Source organism: Apaloderma vittatum, unplaced genomic scaffold (genome assembly GCF_000703405.1).
Source record: "Apaloderma vittatum isolate BGI_N311 unplaced genomic scaffold, ASM70340v1 scaffold12448, whole genome shotgun sequence".
NCBI lineage: Eukaryota > Metazoa > Chordata > Aves > Trogoniformes > Trogonidae > Apaloderma > Apaloderma vittatum.
In genome coordinates this window covers 1-17,394 of record NW_009729103.1, presented here as the reverse complement: position 1 = coordinate 17,394, position 17,394 = coordinate 1, and the positions used below count along the sequence as shown (strand labels likewise).

At 39.9% G+C, this 17,394-nt stretch overlaps 2 protein-coding genes across 2 annotated transcripts; one reads left to right on the top strand and one right to left on the bottom strand.

Annotated features, from left to right (window-relative positions):
• Positions 1-3: 3 nt before the first annotated feature.
• STARD5 (StAR-related lipid transfer (START) domain containing 5) lies at positions 4-2,524 on the top strand (the record flags this gene model as incomplete). Its single annotated transcript, XM_009874332.1, has 4 exons — positions 4-54; positions 679-796; positions 1,737-1,830; positions 2,377-2,524. Coding segments are annotated over 4 exons (411 nt in total), but the record flags the coding sequence as incomplete, so codon positions are not given.
• A 4,219-nt stretch (positions 2,525-6,743) lies between these two features.
• Positions 6,744-16,623, bottom strand: LOC104268435 (pro-interleukin-16-like; the record flags this gene model as incomplete). The annotated part of the gene is made up of 8 exons (XM_009874331.1): positions 6,744-7,215; positions 7,471-7,596; positions 8,920-9,172; positions 9,842-9,943; positions 11,058-11,241; positions 11,737-12,814; positions 13,583-13,721; positions 16,148-16,623. Coding segments are annotated over 8 exons (2,552 nt in total), but the record flags the coding sequence as incomplete, so codon positions are not given.
• Between the last annotated feature and the right edge of the window lie 771 nt (positions 16,624-17,394).

Below are 17,394 nucleotides of genomic sequence, written 5' to 3'. Positions count from 1 at the left end.
ACCAAGTGGGACCAAAACGTGAAGGAATTCGAGGTCGTCGAAGTCGTCAGCGACGTAAGTGCCCTTAAAGAACTGTTGCGGTGTGGTTAACGGAGCCTGGTGTTCGCATGCATCCGGCTTGTCCAGACCATGCCGAGCCGTACGGGCGCTGAGCCTTGGTTAGAAGCTTCCGCCTTAGGAATGCTGCAGCCTGGCGCTCCAGCTCCCCACACCTTGTGGGACTGGCCAGTACTCACCAGTTCGGTAGAAACCTTTGGACTGGGGAGCCTCTCGCCACAGAGCACTGCAGAAGGGGATGTCGGTGTTAAGATTTCTGCAGCTTAACAAGTCCAGTTATCAACTTGTGATACGATACAAAGAAGTTATCTTTGTTAGCTTACTGAAAAGGAGAAGCCCTATGATCATAGATGTGCCAGTTTTGCTTTTCAGCATCCCTTGCGATATATCTGTCCTTAACCTGGAAGCAGATGCTTTAATACTTTATTTTTCTCCACTAAACTCTCCTTCATCAACACACCTTAGCACCTTTTGACTGTGCTGACTTGGTTTTTGTACAACATAGAATGGAATAGAACTCCTTGATACAGTTTAGAAAGCATAACTGAAAGAGCACCAGAAAGGACAGGGATTTTTTGCTGTATTTCTGAAAGCATCAGCTGACATAACTGCGATTTCCAGACTGTCTCCGTATGCAGAACCACAACGCCTTCAGCTTTCATGAGAATTATTTCACCAAGAGAATTTGTGGATGTGGTACTAATGAAGCAATATGAAGATGGGACAATGCTCTCTGCTGGTAAGATGCTTTTGTTCTCAACATGTTCACATTATGCCAGGAGGTAACCAGCTGCTACTGGAAAGAAATAAAAAATAAAAAATAAGTAACATGCTGTTTAGTAGTTGTTGATCTGATCTTGGTCAGAAGGTAAAATAGTGTCTCTACATTGTTGTTCTCAGGGTGTCTAAGGCACCTTAACACTCAGATGGTGATACTGTGGGCCTACGGTTTCTTGCCTTGCTATACTTTTGAGATTGAATAGGTACTTAATTAACTATTAAATTCTGGGGAGTTTAGTTGTTGCTCTATTAAGAAGTTACAGAATTTTCTAAAATTCTCATTTGGGCTAAATCCTGTTTTAACATTATCTGCACTGCCTCTTGATGTGGTGAAGCCATTGAATAAATGTACCACTGCTGTATGTGGAAATGATTGTTCTTGTGAAACCAAAGAGTGCTCGTTTTTAAGGGGATGCCACTGTGTGGAAGTACGCTGCTTTTTTTTAAATTTTTTTCCACTTTCATCCTGTTGTTTGCCTGTTACAAGTCAGTGCTTTTATTACCCCACTCCCATCCTCTTCAGGAATGCATTGCCAGGAGTTAACATACTTGCAAGAGCACAGTTTCTCAGCAGTTAAGTGGCATATACCCGTGTGTCATCAGTTTGTTGGAAGTAACTTGAATGACCTCTCAAGAAAATCAGTGCCATAACCCAATATGGATTCAGTGAAACTCCTTCAAAGTGTCTTTCCTGCACTAACAATTGCTTCTAAGTTCAACACTTCCCTAATTTCTCCATTCTGTAGTTGAGCAGTTCCTTTTAATGGTCTTTTCTGACTGCTTGTATGCCACAGCCCCCCTTGGGAAAGGTTATACTGCTTTGCTTCTCAGCTGGTGCTGTGAGTAAACTCTTCCCCATCTTCTGTGAAAACAATTTTCTTGAATGCTTTTTCTTATAGCCACCAATGTGGAACACCCGCTGTGTCCTCCTCGACCAAATTTTGTGAGAGGTTTTAATTATCCCTGTGGCTGTTTCTGTATACCTCTTCCAGGGTAAGAAGTTTGAACATTATGTATTCTAAAGTTCTTCTTGTGCGTTGTGTGGTGTGTAATTTGTATATGGCCATATGTGATCTGTAGCCTTCTGGCAATGCATGTTTCTGTCTGTCTTTGACTGGTAATCATTATGACCAAGTGCCCTGTTTGTTCTCTTTGTTACGCAATGAATTAGTCCCTCTTCATTTACTAGAGGGAAGTTTTTCGTATTACAGAAACTATCATGGTAAGATTCTCACTGACATCTTAAGCAGTGATTCAGCAGAACGTAGAAATAATTTTTGGTAAATGAGTATCTGGTTTTTTATTACATTGTCGTAATTCATAAAAAAGTACCTAATTAGGGCCTGGTTTAACTGTAATTTGACTTGTGGAGATAGCCACATTCACTGAAATTTGGAAGTAATGTCTCTGTTGTTTGCTTAAAAAAAAAAAAAAGGACTTTAAAAATATCTATCATTAGACAGTACATGTAAGGGTCATTTTAAAGTTCTTCATACTTTTAAATCACTAGCTATAAAATCACTTGTATTGTCTTTGCAGGGAGCCAGACAGGACTCAGCTCCTCAGTTTCTTTCAGACTGATCTTGGAGGCTATCTTCCCCAGACAGTGGTGGATTCCTTTTTCCCAGCAAGCATAACTGGATTTTACAGTAACCTGACCAAAGCTGTTAAAGCATTAAAAGCATGACAAGACCATTCGCTGACATGACCAGCTGAGGGTAGGAAAAAAACCTGCCAGCTTGAGGGGAGAAACAGGAAGTTGGCTTACGGGGCTTTTCTACCAGCAAAGATACTTGGGAAAGGGCAACAATGAATTGAGTGAATTTTTAAAACAGCATTTTCTACCTGTCTGTATGCAAATGCATTATATTTCGTTTTCCTAATTAGAAAAATATCACAGCGGAGGCTGGAAGAATCCTGGAGGCAGCACTGGTGGCTGTCTGCAGGGAGAAGGTGCTCATGTTGGATCTGTTCTTGGCTGCGCTTTGTCAGTGTCTGTGAGGAGGAGTATGGCTAAAAATCCACTTAGCACTACAGCCTTAGCTGAGTGCAGGTCAGCTCTGTTTCGTCCCTGAGACTCCCTGTAGACTCCTGTGGAACAAATTTCCTTCCCCACAAGAAGAAGTAGCTCTTTTGCTGCTGGCACTCTAGGTGCTATGGTGGGTTTAAGCCAGCAAATGGTAAAAGCCAGAATAAATTGGGTTGTGTGGAGGATCCCACTTGTTTGTTCCAGCAAACTTCTGTAGTAATGGTAAATATGCCTTAAATGCTTTTTATTTTTTTACTTTTTTTTAAATCAAAGTCTAGCAATACAAATCAATTTGTAGGTCTGTGATCTGGCAAACAGACACTCTTCCTTTTTCCCCTCTGTACCAAAACGAGCGATTTCCACAGTGCCATGAGACAAGCTGCACTGACATAGTGGCAATAAATAAAGAGGATTAAGCACTTTACTTGCCATTTTTTAAACTGCACTTGAAGTGACCGTTTTTAACTGGACTTGAATGTTTTTTGGTCTCTTGTGAGAGGTTGTAGCAGGTAAATAGTCTTTTCTGTAGCTTTATCTTGACTTGACATGCCATAAGGACATTGCTTTTTTTCTAAGCCTGGTTTGCCTCACAGCGCTATCTTGGGAAATCAATGCGTGATCTTGTCTGCAGTGATGTGTCCACCTTGAGAAAGTATTTATGCTGCTGGTTACTGCAGGAATATCAGACATTACTATGGATTGTATATAATTAAGAAAGGACAACTAATTGCTGAACTAGGAATTTAAGCGCGGTTTGTGATTTTGATGCTGTGGCTCAACTGTTTAACTAGGTTAATATGCTCTGCTTTCCATCCCTGGATTTGTTTCATATTTAGTATAGGGCATGGGCTTGCACACAAAGTTTCCCACTGTAAATTTTCCCCCATGAACAGATTTTTCAAGGAAACAGTTCTTAGTCTAGTCTCCTTTGTGTACAAAGATGTAAAAACTTGTATGAGTGTTATGAAATAAATATTTTTCTGCTACATCTTGCTGTTTTTTTCTGACCATCTTTTAAAATGGGTCTTCATGCACCTGCTTTGTCATCAGGGAAACACTTAGACCTCCAGCATCTTTCTGAATTCAAGGCAACAAGAGAGGGAAAAGTCTTCACTCCCTTTTATACTCCTCACTTACTAGGGTAAAGGTGCTGTGGTGAGAACACTCACTCTCCCAACTTCTTTGCCTTTGGTTAATTATTATTTCCGATTGCTGCTTTTTCTGTACTTACAAAGAATAACAAATTCACTGAGGAGAGATTTGGGCCCTGATAAAAAAAAGACTCATACATGTTTATCTAAGTGTGCTAAAGTTGTTAGGCATGAAGTACAATATCTCAGCAAGTCTTTGCAAGATTATGATTAATTTAATTAGCAAAAATTCAAGGAAAAGAGCTCAGGTCACTACTCGTTATTGCTGCAAGTAAACTTTAGCAGTCAGTGGGGTGCTTTCTTATATATGGAATGTTATTTTTGTTTATATGAGTAATGAAGGTGGTAGGTGGGGTTCTGGCTTGAGATAACAAGGATCCTTTTTCTGAGTGCTCAGAATGTTCTATCCAGAAGGAATTAAGAGCCCTTAATGTTCAGCCTTCTTCCCTGCCAAACTGGAAATGGAAGTGTCTTGGCAAAGATGATCTTGTCCTCTTGGAGGATGCCCCAGTGAGACATGCTGCCTGTCGCGCAGCATGTTTTAACTTCTTTTGATCCTGGCAGATGCCATAAAATGCAGAGGCATGCAAAAACTGAAAAACTTTGGAAGTGAAGTGAGAAGAAGCGTGAACAGCAGGTCAAGGGAGGTGATTCTGCCCTTCTGCTCTGCTCTTGTGAGACCCCACCTGGAGTAGTGCATCCAGTTCTGAAGTCCCCAACGCAAGGAGGACATGGGCCTGTTGGGAGTGGGTCCAGAGAAGGACCACAAAGATGATCAGAGAGCTGGAACATCTCTCCTGCGAGGACAGACTGAGTGAGTTGGAGTTGTTCAGCCTGGAGAAGAGAGGGCTTCAGGGAGGCATTATAGTGGCCTTCCAGTACCTGAAGAGGGCCTACAAGAAAGCTGGAGAAGGACTTTTTACAAGGGCATGTGGTAATAGGACAAGAGGCAATGGTTTTAAACTAGAGCAGGGTATATTTAGATTAAACATTAGGAAGAAGTTTTTTACTATGAGGGTGGTGAGACACTAAAACAGGTTGCCCAGAGAAGCTGTGGATGCCTCATCCCTGGAAGCATTCAAGGCCAGGCTGCTGGAGCTTTGAACAACCTGATCTAGAGGGAGGTGTAGGGGGTTTGGAACGAGATGATCTTTAAAGTCCCTTCCAACTCTAACCGTTTTATGTTCCTATGACATTAAATAGCTGTATCAGGTGAGGATGCCTTCAGCAGGTGGCATTGAAGTAATTAAAACATTTGGTGCCATGGTAGTTATGCGGCTGACCAAAAAGTGTGGTCTGTCTTTTACAGGAAGTAGATTTAACAGGACTAAAACTTTCAGGCCTGCCTTTCTGTACAGAAGTCATTTATGTTTTTCCTGTGTTGGTGGTATGGGCAAGTAGCTGAAAAATCTTAGAATTTTTTTATATGCACCAGGCCTTTACTTAGACTTTGTTAAGCCTAAAGCAATAATGCAGAGTAAGTTAAACACCAGAAATTCTACTCTCAAAAAGGAATATTCAGACTTTCAAGTAGGTACCAATTTAAGAAAAAAAATGTACGAAAAGATTTCCTCTCACATTTTTTTCTAATTTATAGAACCTTTGTTTTGAGGATTGCTTGTCTGATTTTTTGGGAAAGACAACTCAGCTGGGAAGTGGGTTGGAAGTGTAGGGGCAGATGGCTTGTCAAGAACATTTGTTCAAGGAGTTGGCTTGTGAGGAAAGGCCAAAGCAAGTTGTGTGCTTGGATTCAGTTAATACTTTCTGCTATCTATCCTATTTTCCTTTCTCTCAATTGTTGTTCCTGTCACATTGTGTTAAGCTCGTGGGAAATAGCTTTTGAACTCCTGAAGTTTACAATTTGGTGAAATTAAGTAATCGAAGAAGGGTGCAGTAAATTCCTAACTATAGGAATGTGAACAGCCAAGGACAACAACCAGTGCAGCCATCTGGCTTTCAACTGGGAAGGTACGATTTCCATCCTGATGTTTCATCTCTCCCTTTAGTGAAGTAGGTCAGAGAAGACCAAATGGGTGCACATGACCGCATACCTTGCCATAGATACACGTGCTGCTGCTGGTAGAATTCCACTCAGTGCTTAGAGAGCACTGCCAAAGTGCCGACAGCGGAGTTTGGAGTACAGCTTTGTCTCCAAGCTGTTTTAGTGTTTCCAGTAAAAAACATTTGGATTCAGAACTCCTAATTCTCAAGCACTCTCACTGGTACTTTTCCATACAAAATTAACAGAATGACATTTTTAAAAAATATTTGTGGTTAAAAGGTAAGACTTCTAAATGGCCTTGCTGCTCTCCTGCTGTAGTCTTCTGAGACCTCTGACCAGAGGAAGGTTAGGAAAACCTTCGCTATAGACACTCCATTCCCCCCACGCCATGCTTGCCTGCTCGACTTGAGATGGTTCTATCAGCTGCTAGTAGAAAGCTACCTTGACATGTTTTGGTTCTCCTGGATGTCCTGTGGCTTGTATGGTTTAAGATTCAGTCTGGAGTTTTTCAGGGCTTGTTGTCATTTTGACACACAATGTGCAACCCGCTTTTTCTGCCCTTTATACATTCTCTAGAGCTTTACATGATCTCTAAGACAGTGTTTATTTGCAGACACATCTCCTCCTCCTGGGAAGGTAAGGCAGGGAGCAAGAATGTAGAATAGGACTAAGCACAGAATGTGCTTCCGATACGTGTTAATAGTTCGGAAAAGGAGAGCACTACAGGTGTCACGTATTTTATTACAACCAGTATATTATTAATAAAGTCATTATTTTATAATTCTACACTTTATAACATCTGTTTCTGAATGTTAAAAATAAGAACCATGCATAATTTGTGCACAGCTTATTTCATCCCAGCCAGCTTGCTCTGTAACTGGCAGTAAGGTCATGTGTACTTTTCATATGTACTTTCTGAGTATCTTGCTGTACTAGCCAAATAGCTGCAAGTAATAAAATCCTTTTTTGTTCATAATATTGGCAGTAGTCTAACTCCTCCTCTCACCAAGTTTCAGATGACTTGGTGGTAAGAGAGTTTGGATTCTTCCTCTTGATGATAGCTGTGATGGGCCCATCAGGTAATGCCTTGATGATGTTCCATGCTTCAAACCGAGTGAGTCCCTGCATGGCAGTTGTGTGCACTTGTAATAGCTCATCGCCAGGCTGAACAGGGCTGCTTTGTTCTAACGTAGTCCCTGAAGAAAGAGAATTAATTTCCCTTAATTCTTTGTGTTGAGGAGACTTTAATGTATCTTTCACTTATTAAGGATCACCAGCATGTTTGGTATAAACCACCTGGTCTCAATATGCACCAGATTACCGGCACTGCACAGAATAATGCTGCATTTACAAAAAATACCATTTTAATGGGCAGACATCAGCAGTCAGTTACAAACTGCACAAACTTGCATAATCTAAGAACCCCTCACGTATGCTTTAACTGTATTTACCTTTAAATATCCTGTTGATTGTGATAGGTTTATCTCCATGAATAGAGCCCTTCCCTCCTCCCAGACTGAATCCTAAACCAGCAGGTGTTTTTTCTAGCGTTAGAGTGCAGATTGTATCTTCTGTTGCTGGAAACAAATGGAAAGTTAGCAGATGGGCACCATGTAGTCTGAAAAGATTAAATATTGGTTAAAAAAATAAAACTTCTGTTTTGTTTGCAGAGGCACCCATAAATGTTTATGTCAAGGGGGAGTGTCAGGAGGACAGAGCCAGGCTCTTTTCAGCGACATCCAAGGACAGGACAAGGGGCAATGGGTACAAGCTGGAACACAGGAGGTTCCACAGAAATATTAGGAAAAACTTTTTCACTGTGAGGGTGACAGAGCACTGGCACAGGCTGCCCAGGGAGGTTGTGGAGCTTCCTTCTCTGGAGACATTCAAAACTCGCCTGGACACGTTCCTGTGCGATCTACTGTAGGTGATCCTGCTCTGGCAGGGGGCTGGACTAGATGATCTTTTGAGGTCCCTTCCAACCGCTGACATTCTGTCATTCTATGAAACTGCCAAATGAAAGAGAAAACTGTAACTTGTAATTCCACTTTTTGTCATTGTAAGGCCTTCTGGGAAGCTGGTAAGAGAAAGTTGTGTTTGAATTGATGGAAGAATGGAAATATAAAGATGAAAGCTGGTGATGTTTACTAAAATTAGAAAAATCGGTTTAATGAACAAAATTTAAGGTGAACATACTTGACTTTGTTACTTATGAAATCATCAACAGTGAAGCTGCTAATCTTTATCTGAAGTATGTAAATAAAGCTACAGATCTCCAGAACATGCTTTAGAAACCACAAAAATATTTTAAGAATCATAGATCATAGAATGGCCTAGGCTGGAAGGGACCTTAGAGCTCATCTAGTCCAACCTCCCTGTCATGGGCAGGGACGCCACCTCTCGACTAGACCAGGCAACACATGGGGACCGAGCGGGAATGTGAAGAGTTCTGCAAAATTGTGACCTTGCTATGTTTCAGATGTAGCTACCTGCTATATGAAACAATAGCATATTGTTCAAAATGAAACTGTCACAGAGAAAGGCTTGTAGACTAGAATCTAATATTAGAATGAAGAATGACTGCTCACTGAGTTGTCATTCTACCTTCAATTAGATGTTGCTACAAAAACAATCTTTGTATGTCTGCAGAAATTCATAGAGAGGATCACATTTGGTTTATTTCAGAGGGTTTCTTTATTTTGGAAATTCATTAATTCTTTCCCTTTCCAACAAAGTTATTCCAAATGTCTGTTTCAGGAATGTTTTATTAACTATGCTATCTTTAATTCTAGTTCTCAGATTTACACAGCCAACACTGAGCTGCTTTATGAACACCTGGATTTCAAGGGATGAGGTGACACTTAAGAGGTGCGAGCTGTAGGTAATGCCACTGAACTTACCAGACTCTTGTGAGGCATCACTTGCTACTGAAGATGTACTAGAGTCAATGGAAATATTGACGTTTTTTTCCCCATCTTTAGCTTTTCTAGTGACAACAACAGCTTGTCTGGGTTGTCGAGCCTGTCGCATGATTGCTGAGGCATCGTTGTGAGTTGCACCTTTAAGAGACTTCCCATTAATGGATAGTACTTCATCTCCTTTCTGAATAGTTCCTTCCTGAGATGCCAGTCCATTGGGAAACACCTTGTGAACCTAAGGAGGAGCCCAGTCACCACACACACACACACAAGGAAAGAGAGGAAGAAAAGGACAAATCACTAAATCACTCATTTAATACTTTTTACCATGTGCATATTTCATTCTTTTCCAGGCACAAGTTGTTTCTAGCACATTTCAGAACAGAGGCCTGAATAAACTTGTACAGAATTCTCCTAGGCACAGCCCTCCTCACGCAGCTACGTTTAGCCCTGGCATCAGACGGCCAAAGCCTTCCTGCCCATGGTACGTACCTCACATGTGCTACCTCCTGACCCCTCTCACTCTGCTAGAGGGAGCAAGAAGTTGTGAGGCTAGTCTCTAGCTTCCAGACCTTTTACATGTCTACGCGCTCAATTCGTTCCTCTTGACCACCCTGCATGGTCTTCTGTAACATGTAATTATGTGTTGGTTGCTTTCTCCGGTTGTTGTTCTGCCTTCGCTTTCAGAGCAGTTGAGGAGCTCGGTGCCCAAGGAAACAGGACACGCTGCTAGTCACCTGCAGAGGGCAGCTCTGTGCAGAAAGTCCATTTTCACCCATTAAGACCATGATTCTTGTGACTCTTTCAGTACAGCTGCCTACTTTGATTACGCAAATAGTCAGCCTCTGTAGTAGAAAAACAGTAAGTTATGATACTAGTGTTTTTCAAGAAGGATGCTACTTACTGTTATCACTTTGTTTTCTAGATCAATGCCCCCTGCCAGGCTGAATCCAAGGCCAGTATCTTCTTCTTTATGCAAAACCGTAACGTGAATATCATCAAATTCCTAGGAAGAGAGAGAAATAAAGTGAAGAACTTCCTAATAGACATGTTAAGATGATTGGAAAAGCAGCATGTTTTCTTTTTGTCCATTGTGCATTTTAGAATGAGACTTATAAGCATAATACTGAGATATATTTAGTATTTAGTTAGATCAAATTACCTACTGATTACCTATTTTACAAAATGCTATTCTGTGTCTAAAATAATACTGGTTTGGTAAACAGGTTATCAGTTGGATCTGGACTATAAATTGAATTATATTAAAGACTATAGATGCCATGTACTGTAGAAACAAAATATTGCTGAGTCATATTAGAGTACCTTTTAATTGAAAAAGTGGAAAAATAATTTGGCATACAACTCACATGGGTACAAGTGTCTCAGCTTAAAAATTGCTTCTCATTTTTAGCAATGTTTTGTTAATAGGCAGAATAAGCTGTCACTCTGTTATCCCAAAGAATGAGTTTGAATAGGATAATGACTCCTGTTTAACCTAGTTTCCTAAGGAGACATGGCTGTCTTGACCACAATTTCACAATCACATTCAGTACATGAGCAATTATAGTTGCATCTTTTCATATTGTGTTTTGTTTCCTTCCATAATTAAATCTACTTGCCAGCTGCAACTAGGCAGAGGGTATGTGCTGCTCGGAAATTATCCTGAAAATTCCTTGAAAACAGACTTTACATGACAAAGAAGCTACTGTCTCACTGAGGGCAACACTGCAGCTTTTAATGCTAACCAGACTGAAAATAGCCACATGGGATGCTGACAAGAAACAGAAATTGATACAAAACTGGGCTTTCATAAATTCTGCTTATCAAAGTGCTGCTTGATTGCAACTTAAGAGCAAATGAATCCAGTAAGACTTGAGGTTGCTCAGTGTCCCAAAAATGCGGCATTACCTGCTGAATAACTGTTACCCCGTTCGTTAAACATGTCTTACTCTTGCTTAGTTATCTTCAAAAACTTCTTCAAGTTTTTTGCTCAAAAAACTAAACATTACTGCATGTGAAGGTGACTGCTTTATATGGTATAATACCAAGTTGCAAGGATTAACCAGGTGCATTTACTCCACAGCTTTCTGAACGAGTAGTAGAAGAAAAAGCAGATTTACCTTTAAGGTTGCTTCATCTAGTGACTTGACTTCCTCAATAAGCTTTGCTAGTTCTTCAGGGGAAAGCAAAGAGATGACAGATTGCCCTGACACACCAGATGCTTGAGGTGAGCTGTGTTCCTGTTTCTCTTCCTCTTTCTCATTGTCTGCTAGGCTCACAGTATATTCTCTCAACTCGGAGAGGCTGTCCCATTGTGACAAGAATAAAAAAGAAGCCTTGAGTTACAAAAGAACATACTGCAAAAGCATAACACTGACAATTTTGGAGCAGCCATCTTTTGATCTTACAGCATTTAATTGGGATGCTAGCTCCTGTGAGAATTATTATAAATACATGCAAACATAAATTAATCATGTTAGTCTAATGGAAGTAGGATCTGTCACATATAAGTGTAGAAATAATCTCTTGGCCTGAGGCAAAAAAATCCCAAACTTAAATCTCCTTTATTATGGCGATTCTAGAAATATTACTCTAAGTAGGAGGAAATTTGATATATGCATGTTCTTATTTACTACAAATTTAAACCAAGTGTAATAGTCATGTCATTCAACCTTTGTGCTCTAAAATGTTCTTAATTTAGTCTATGCTGCTACCTTAGACTGCTAATCTGTCACTGTGTCAGCGCAGATGCTCACCAGTACTGATGTGTAAATTTGATTTTTAAATATGGTTTCTTACTTCAGTGAAAACCCAGTGTCCAGGTGATGATTCTCACTTGCAGGTGAAGGAGAAATCCTATCCTCCTCCACAGAGGACTGAGACAGTGTCTCCAGAGTTTCCCATGCGCTGTTTCCAGAAGAGGCTGGAGACTGAGGAAGGCAGAGCAAAGATTTCATTAAAGCAGATGACACCTGGCTACTGATGGAATAGATTTTGCTACACTTTTCATAGTACGGCTTCATCATCTCACAAGACTGAGTAGCAGTGAGTGGGAAGCTTCGTGATCTCAGGCTGTGTGCTTTTGCTGCCGATACGAGATGGGAAGTTGCAACGGCTTCTGTAGTTAAGAGACCTGAGGTATTGCCAGTGATGACGTTGTTGTTTTTCTCCGAGCTAGCCGCAAAGACCTCTCTGGGAGAGGAAGATCTATCTAGGCTCTTTGTACCCATGACCACAGGTGACTGTTGTTGGCTAGTTTCACCATGCTGGAGAAAAGCTTGGTTTAAATGGGCTAGAGCTGCTGCAGTAGGAGAGTGTTCTTTCTGGACTGATGGTTTCAGGCTAAACCTTCGATGTATTTTTTCAGGTGACTGCGGAGCACTCAAGGATTCAAACGAGCTTATCCTTTGTTTTATTGACGATCCCCTAGGAGAGACACGAGATAAGCTGGATTGCAGTTCTTTGCTGGAAATAGTCTCAAGGTCAGGAGAACTTTGATTTGCCTGTGGTTTTAGACCTGAATTTCCTTTCCTCAGTCCTTTCAGACTCTGGCGAAACCAGGCTGGCTTAGGTGCAACAGGAGGACCCTTTTTCACACTGTCGTTTTCATCTGATTTTAGCACTTTTGAACCGACTATTTCTGATTCTGATTTCTTCAGAACTGTCTCTGAGCTGCTTTGATTTTTCTTCTCTTTGTTTGTGTCGATGCTGGGTTGCAAATCCAAGTGGACATTGTCTTCACTCATGGTAGGATTAAATAAGCTTTTTATGCAGTCAGAAATTTTTACCCAAGGATCTTCTGTTGTTGTATCAAGACTATAATCTACCCGTGCTTGTCTTTTAAGTACAGGCCTTTGTATTGATGAAAGTGGATTCCCTGTATTAGAGAAACATTGATTATAAACAAGCCACCTGCTACTTCTCCATTCCTTATCTATGTATTGAGTTTACTTCATTAAATTTGAATTTCATTCAGGCCTCCAATAGGTATTTTTAAAAATTTCTAAAAAGTTTAAACTTTTTTAAAGTACACAACTCTTGATCTACAAGTTCTGATTCTTGAAATAAACTGAAAAATAAGGGTTTTCTGTGCTTATATACAAGATCCCTTTTCTAAGAAGCCTGAAACTTTTAAAGGTAACACGAAGTTCTGGGGTGCTGAAGTCAGAATATATGCTATAACAGTTAAAATAGAAGGCAATGTTGTTTGCAACCTGGTGAAAAAGCTGATGTTGCAGTAAATTATTTTTTAAAATCATTCTTCTCTCCTACCTTTATATCCCACTCTGAAAAGACTCTCTCATTAAGATCTTTCATTAATATTTATGATTCTTTAAATTCACACAGGCATTTCCAGTTGTATTTTTCTAGTAAGAACTTTAATTCTAATGTAGGAAGAATCACAGCAATAGAGAACCTATCCCTTAACACTTTTTATAGTAATCTATTATGTTTATTTTGATATAGTTTCACTTATTTTTTCCCCCAAAGATTAATCAATAATTTGAGATTTCATCTGCTCACCCCAGAATTTACATGTGTGGGTTGAAGAGACATGTGAAGTCAGCTTGATATTCATTTTGGAAGCCAAACTACATGCTAGGTTTACCTTTAGCTAAAAAAAAAAATGTGGAATTAAACATACCTAAGTCTGCTTTTCTTTCTTGGTCTCTGCCTGCTGGAACAGCACTTATGTGCTCAGTATCATATTCTGTAGGAGAAGTGGTAAAGACACTGTGGGTTACATCAGTTTGATGTCCCTCTAGCATTGGTTCTTCAACTTCCTGCTCAACAAACAGGAAACAGAAGTGTGTCAGAATGTAATTATACAAACCACACTACATATGAATCTGAAACACCCCCCCTCATATTTTAATTTGTTTTTAATCTGAAAAGAAATATTGAATAGAACTCAAGCTTTCACTTCTGCTTGGGGTTTAATCCTCATAGCACTTGATTCATTCTACATTTCAAGACTGCTAGCATGGTATTTTATGGTTACATTTATAAACAGCCTGTGAAAAAATGCAATTAACATCTCAAAAATTTAGTAATAAACTTTTTAATAAACTAAAGGACTGCCTACTGCGATTTTCAATTTTTGTAAGATCAGTCATTTGGTAGACTTTTGCAAACCAGTCAAGCAAATTTCCTCTAACTGCATTGAACTCTCTTTTCTGTTGAAGCCTTTTGCCTTTAAGCACAAGCTAGACAAGCTAAATCATTACTGCCGTTTCAGGATGCTCACTTTCTTGGTTTTGGCTGGAAATATAGGGTGAGAGGATCAGTCTGAGGTTGCAGTAAGTACCACTCTCACCATTATTAAGACATGCTCTGGAATTACTTGATTCCTTTGTAACCAGTGATACCAAGTTACCGTCTGCTCTGTTGTGACACTTGAACTGCTCTCTGCTGTGTAGATAAGCTTCAGGATGACTAATAGAAAGCAAAACCAAACAGGACAGAAAGTCCTGAAAAAAAATCAGTAATTGAACAATTTCTTAGCTTTTCTGTAATGGAGTCGTGTTTGTTATGCAACTTCTTTATTCTAGGAAAACTTTTCTCCTTCCCCTACTTGCTAGGGTCCTTCTTGAATGTTTCACTTGTGTTCTGTTACTGTTACACACGGACATCAGTCAGTGAAACAGTCAGTTTGAAAGAACTATAAACATACAATTTGATCTCACTCTTTATTGGTGGCAGTTTTTCTTACTTTTTTTACCGATGCAATTTAAAGCACAGTTGAAAACATCAATTAAACATTCTTGGTTATGAAAAAAGCAGCCTTATAGTCTATAGAAACACCGTATAAAACTGTGGTATGCAGGCCTCAAACTGTCTAATAATTAATGTTTGAGGAACAGAGGTTGAAAAAAATAAAAAAACAAACCAGTAAGAAAACCTCCTCTTAGTGATCTGAAATATGTCCTGACAAGAAACCTTCTCTCCTGGGGACTTAAAGGAGCTATTGCCCTGAGATATAGACTGTCTTTCTAGAGGCAGTTATCTTCATTGACAGAGCTTGATTTTTCATGGACTTTATTTATATTAAGATTTTTTTTTTCTCCTTGTCATTTAGAATAGCTGAGTATATAGTATATATTTAGAATCTGAGCTTGACTTTTCACAGACTTTATTAAGATTTTTTTTTTCTCCTTATCATTTAGAATAACTGAGAATAGTAAGTTGCATGCAGTGACCAGTTCAAAAAGTATTTATTTCCCTGGTTCTAGTAGCTGTTGATGAACGTGTTTCTACTGCTCTCTTAATGGATGGCAAAAGAAGAGTGACCTTACATGAGGTACTGCATTGAAACTGTCTTCGATATTAACATTATAGGTGGACTTCAGTTTGAGCTGTATAATTTTATTCTGATCTCTACAGCGTGGGAACTGGTTTGTTGGTTGTTGTGGGGTTTTTTTGCATTGAGGTCTGTTGGTTTCTACTGGCATATTACTGAACCAAGGGGAAAGAGGTTTCATTTTTAAACAAACCACAACTTTGTTTCAACATGCAGCTCTCACAATTACTCAGGTTCATGCAAATGTGAAACACTGTCTTCCTGTTCTATCTTAGGTAGAGAGGAACTGAAATTTACTAACGTACAAATATATACTCGGTTTTCAAATACTGTAGCCTTGTAAATTAAATGAGTTTATTTAGTGCTTCCTGGCACATGAGCCCAAGATTACCTGTTGTGGATAATTTTAGTGATTTATTGCAGTAAAAATCCATAAATTCTCTATTTCATAAATTGACTCTGTGAGTGTCAAGGTTAAGATCCACCACACCAAGATGACAACAGAGGCTGTGCAATCTCCTCCAGTCCCAGCCCAGAGACTGTTCAGTCACGCTGGAACCAGAGCGGTCAATGCCACCCGTGGCACATGTGTATGAGGAATGACAGTGAGGGACTCAAATTCATTCTCGTTGGGATTTTAACTCGGATTCCTTGATATGGAAGATAATTTCCTTCAGATGTTTCTCTGGCTTCTGACCTTATTTTGAACATTCCATGTTATATTAAACTGACTTCACTAAGATACATATGTTATTTTCAAACCAGAAGAGCCTTCTTCCAGTCCTCACATATGTTTGTATATGTTCTTCCCTGCCCTTCCTCCTGCCATCATACAAAGTCATCTTGCTTTCCTCCTTCCCGTTTCACAAACATGGAAACACAAGAAAAATTTTGCAGATTTTGCTTTACCTGAACACTCACAGAAGGTGATACAGCCACTTCCGATGCAAGCTTTTCTTTTCTGTCTGCATTACCCTGGTCATTGCATGTACAGTCCTGCTTAAAATATTTCCTTGGTGGAGGTTTGGGTTTTGATGATTTAGGTTTTCTAACGAGGATCTCTGATGATTTCCTAGTGTTTTGCAAGGGTCGACTACCTTCACTGCAAATAGGAGGGGAATTTCTTTCTGAACTATTAGCAGACAATGAGTACAGCAGGCCAGGCTGTCTGGTAATTGGTACATCAATGCTATGTACTCTTGCTTTCAAGTCATTCAGTTGAAACGCAGCACCGTTACTGCATGAGGACCTGGGGTTGTAGCTGCTGTCACTGCTGGAGCGGGTCATTAGCTTCTGAGTCCTGTGGTTGCTATGAGCAGCATTCCTTTCAATATGTTTTTCACATGGGTGTCTTCCATGCCAGCTTGTTTCTAGTTTTTTAACACCTGTATTGGGAACATGTTCAAAATGTCTATTCAGATAGAGGCAAGCGCTCATTTGGTCAAAGAGTCAATGGTTATATTCTTGGAGAAAATTACATTTTCCCTATATGTATAGATATATAGATATCAGCAGTATAATTTTACTGATAATGATTCTGTAACCTTAGGTTATTTGGAAGAAATGAAGACCCTAAATGGAGTAACATTGCAATATGTTACTGTTGGAGGACGTCATACCCAAAGCAGGCAAATAGCTCTATCCATGACTGCATATACCTTTCATCACGAGAGGGATTAACAAGCTGTTTGTCCCCAGGACACCACCTGCATTGTGCAATTTCTTACTCTCACAGTCCTGTCACCTTCTGACAGTTGACTAAAAAGCTTTAAGCAGAGGTTACGAATTGGATAAGATGAGCAACCTTAAGAGAAGTTTCCACTAAAATTTTTGCTGGCCATCAAACAAATATGGTCTTTTCTCAACACTTGTCCTGGGTTTGAGCTAAAACCCAGTCCTATTTAGTGATTTTTACTTTTCAGTTTTAGTTTCTTCTAAAAGGCTGCACTTTCTGAAGTCAGCAGCATGTTTTCGTAGACAGTGCCTGCTACTAGCAGTGATAACACCTGATGTTTACAGTTACTGCCTGGGACTGGTATGCAGACAGGCTCTTGCTTATACTTATTCCTATAGTGACCAAGGCCACTGCTGGCTCTTGTGTGCCATGTTGGGGGTGCCGGGTAGTGAAGAGGGGTCACAAGGAAGTAAAAGGTTGC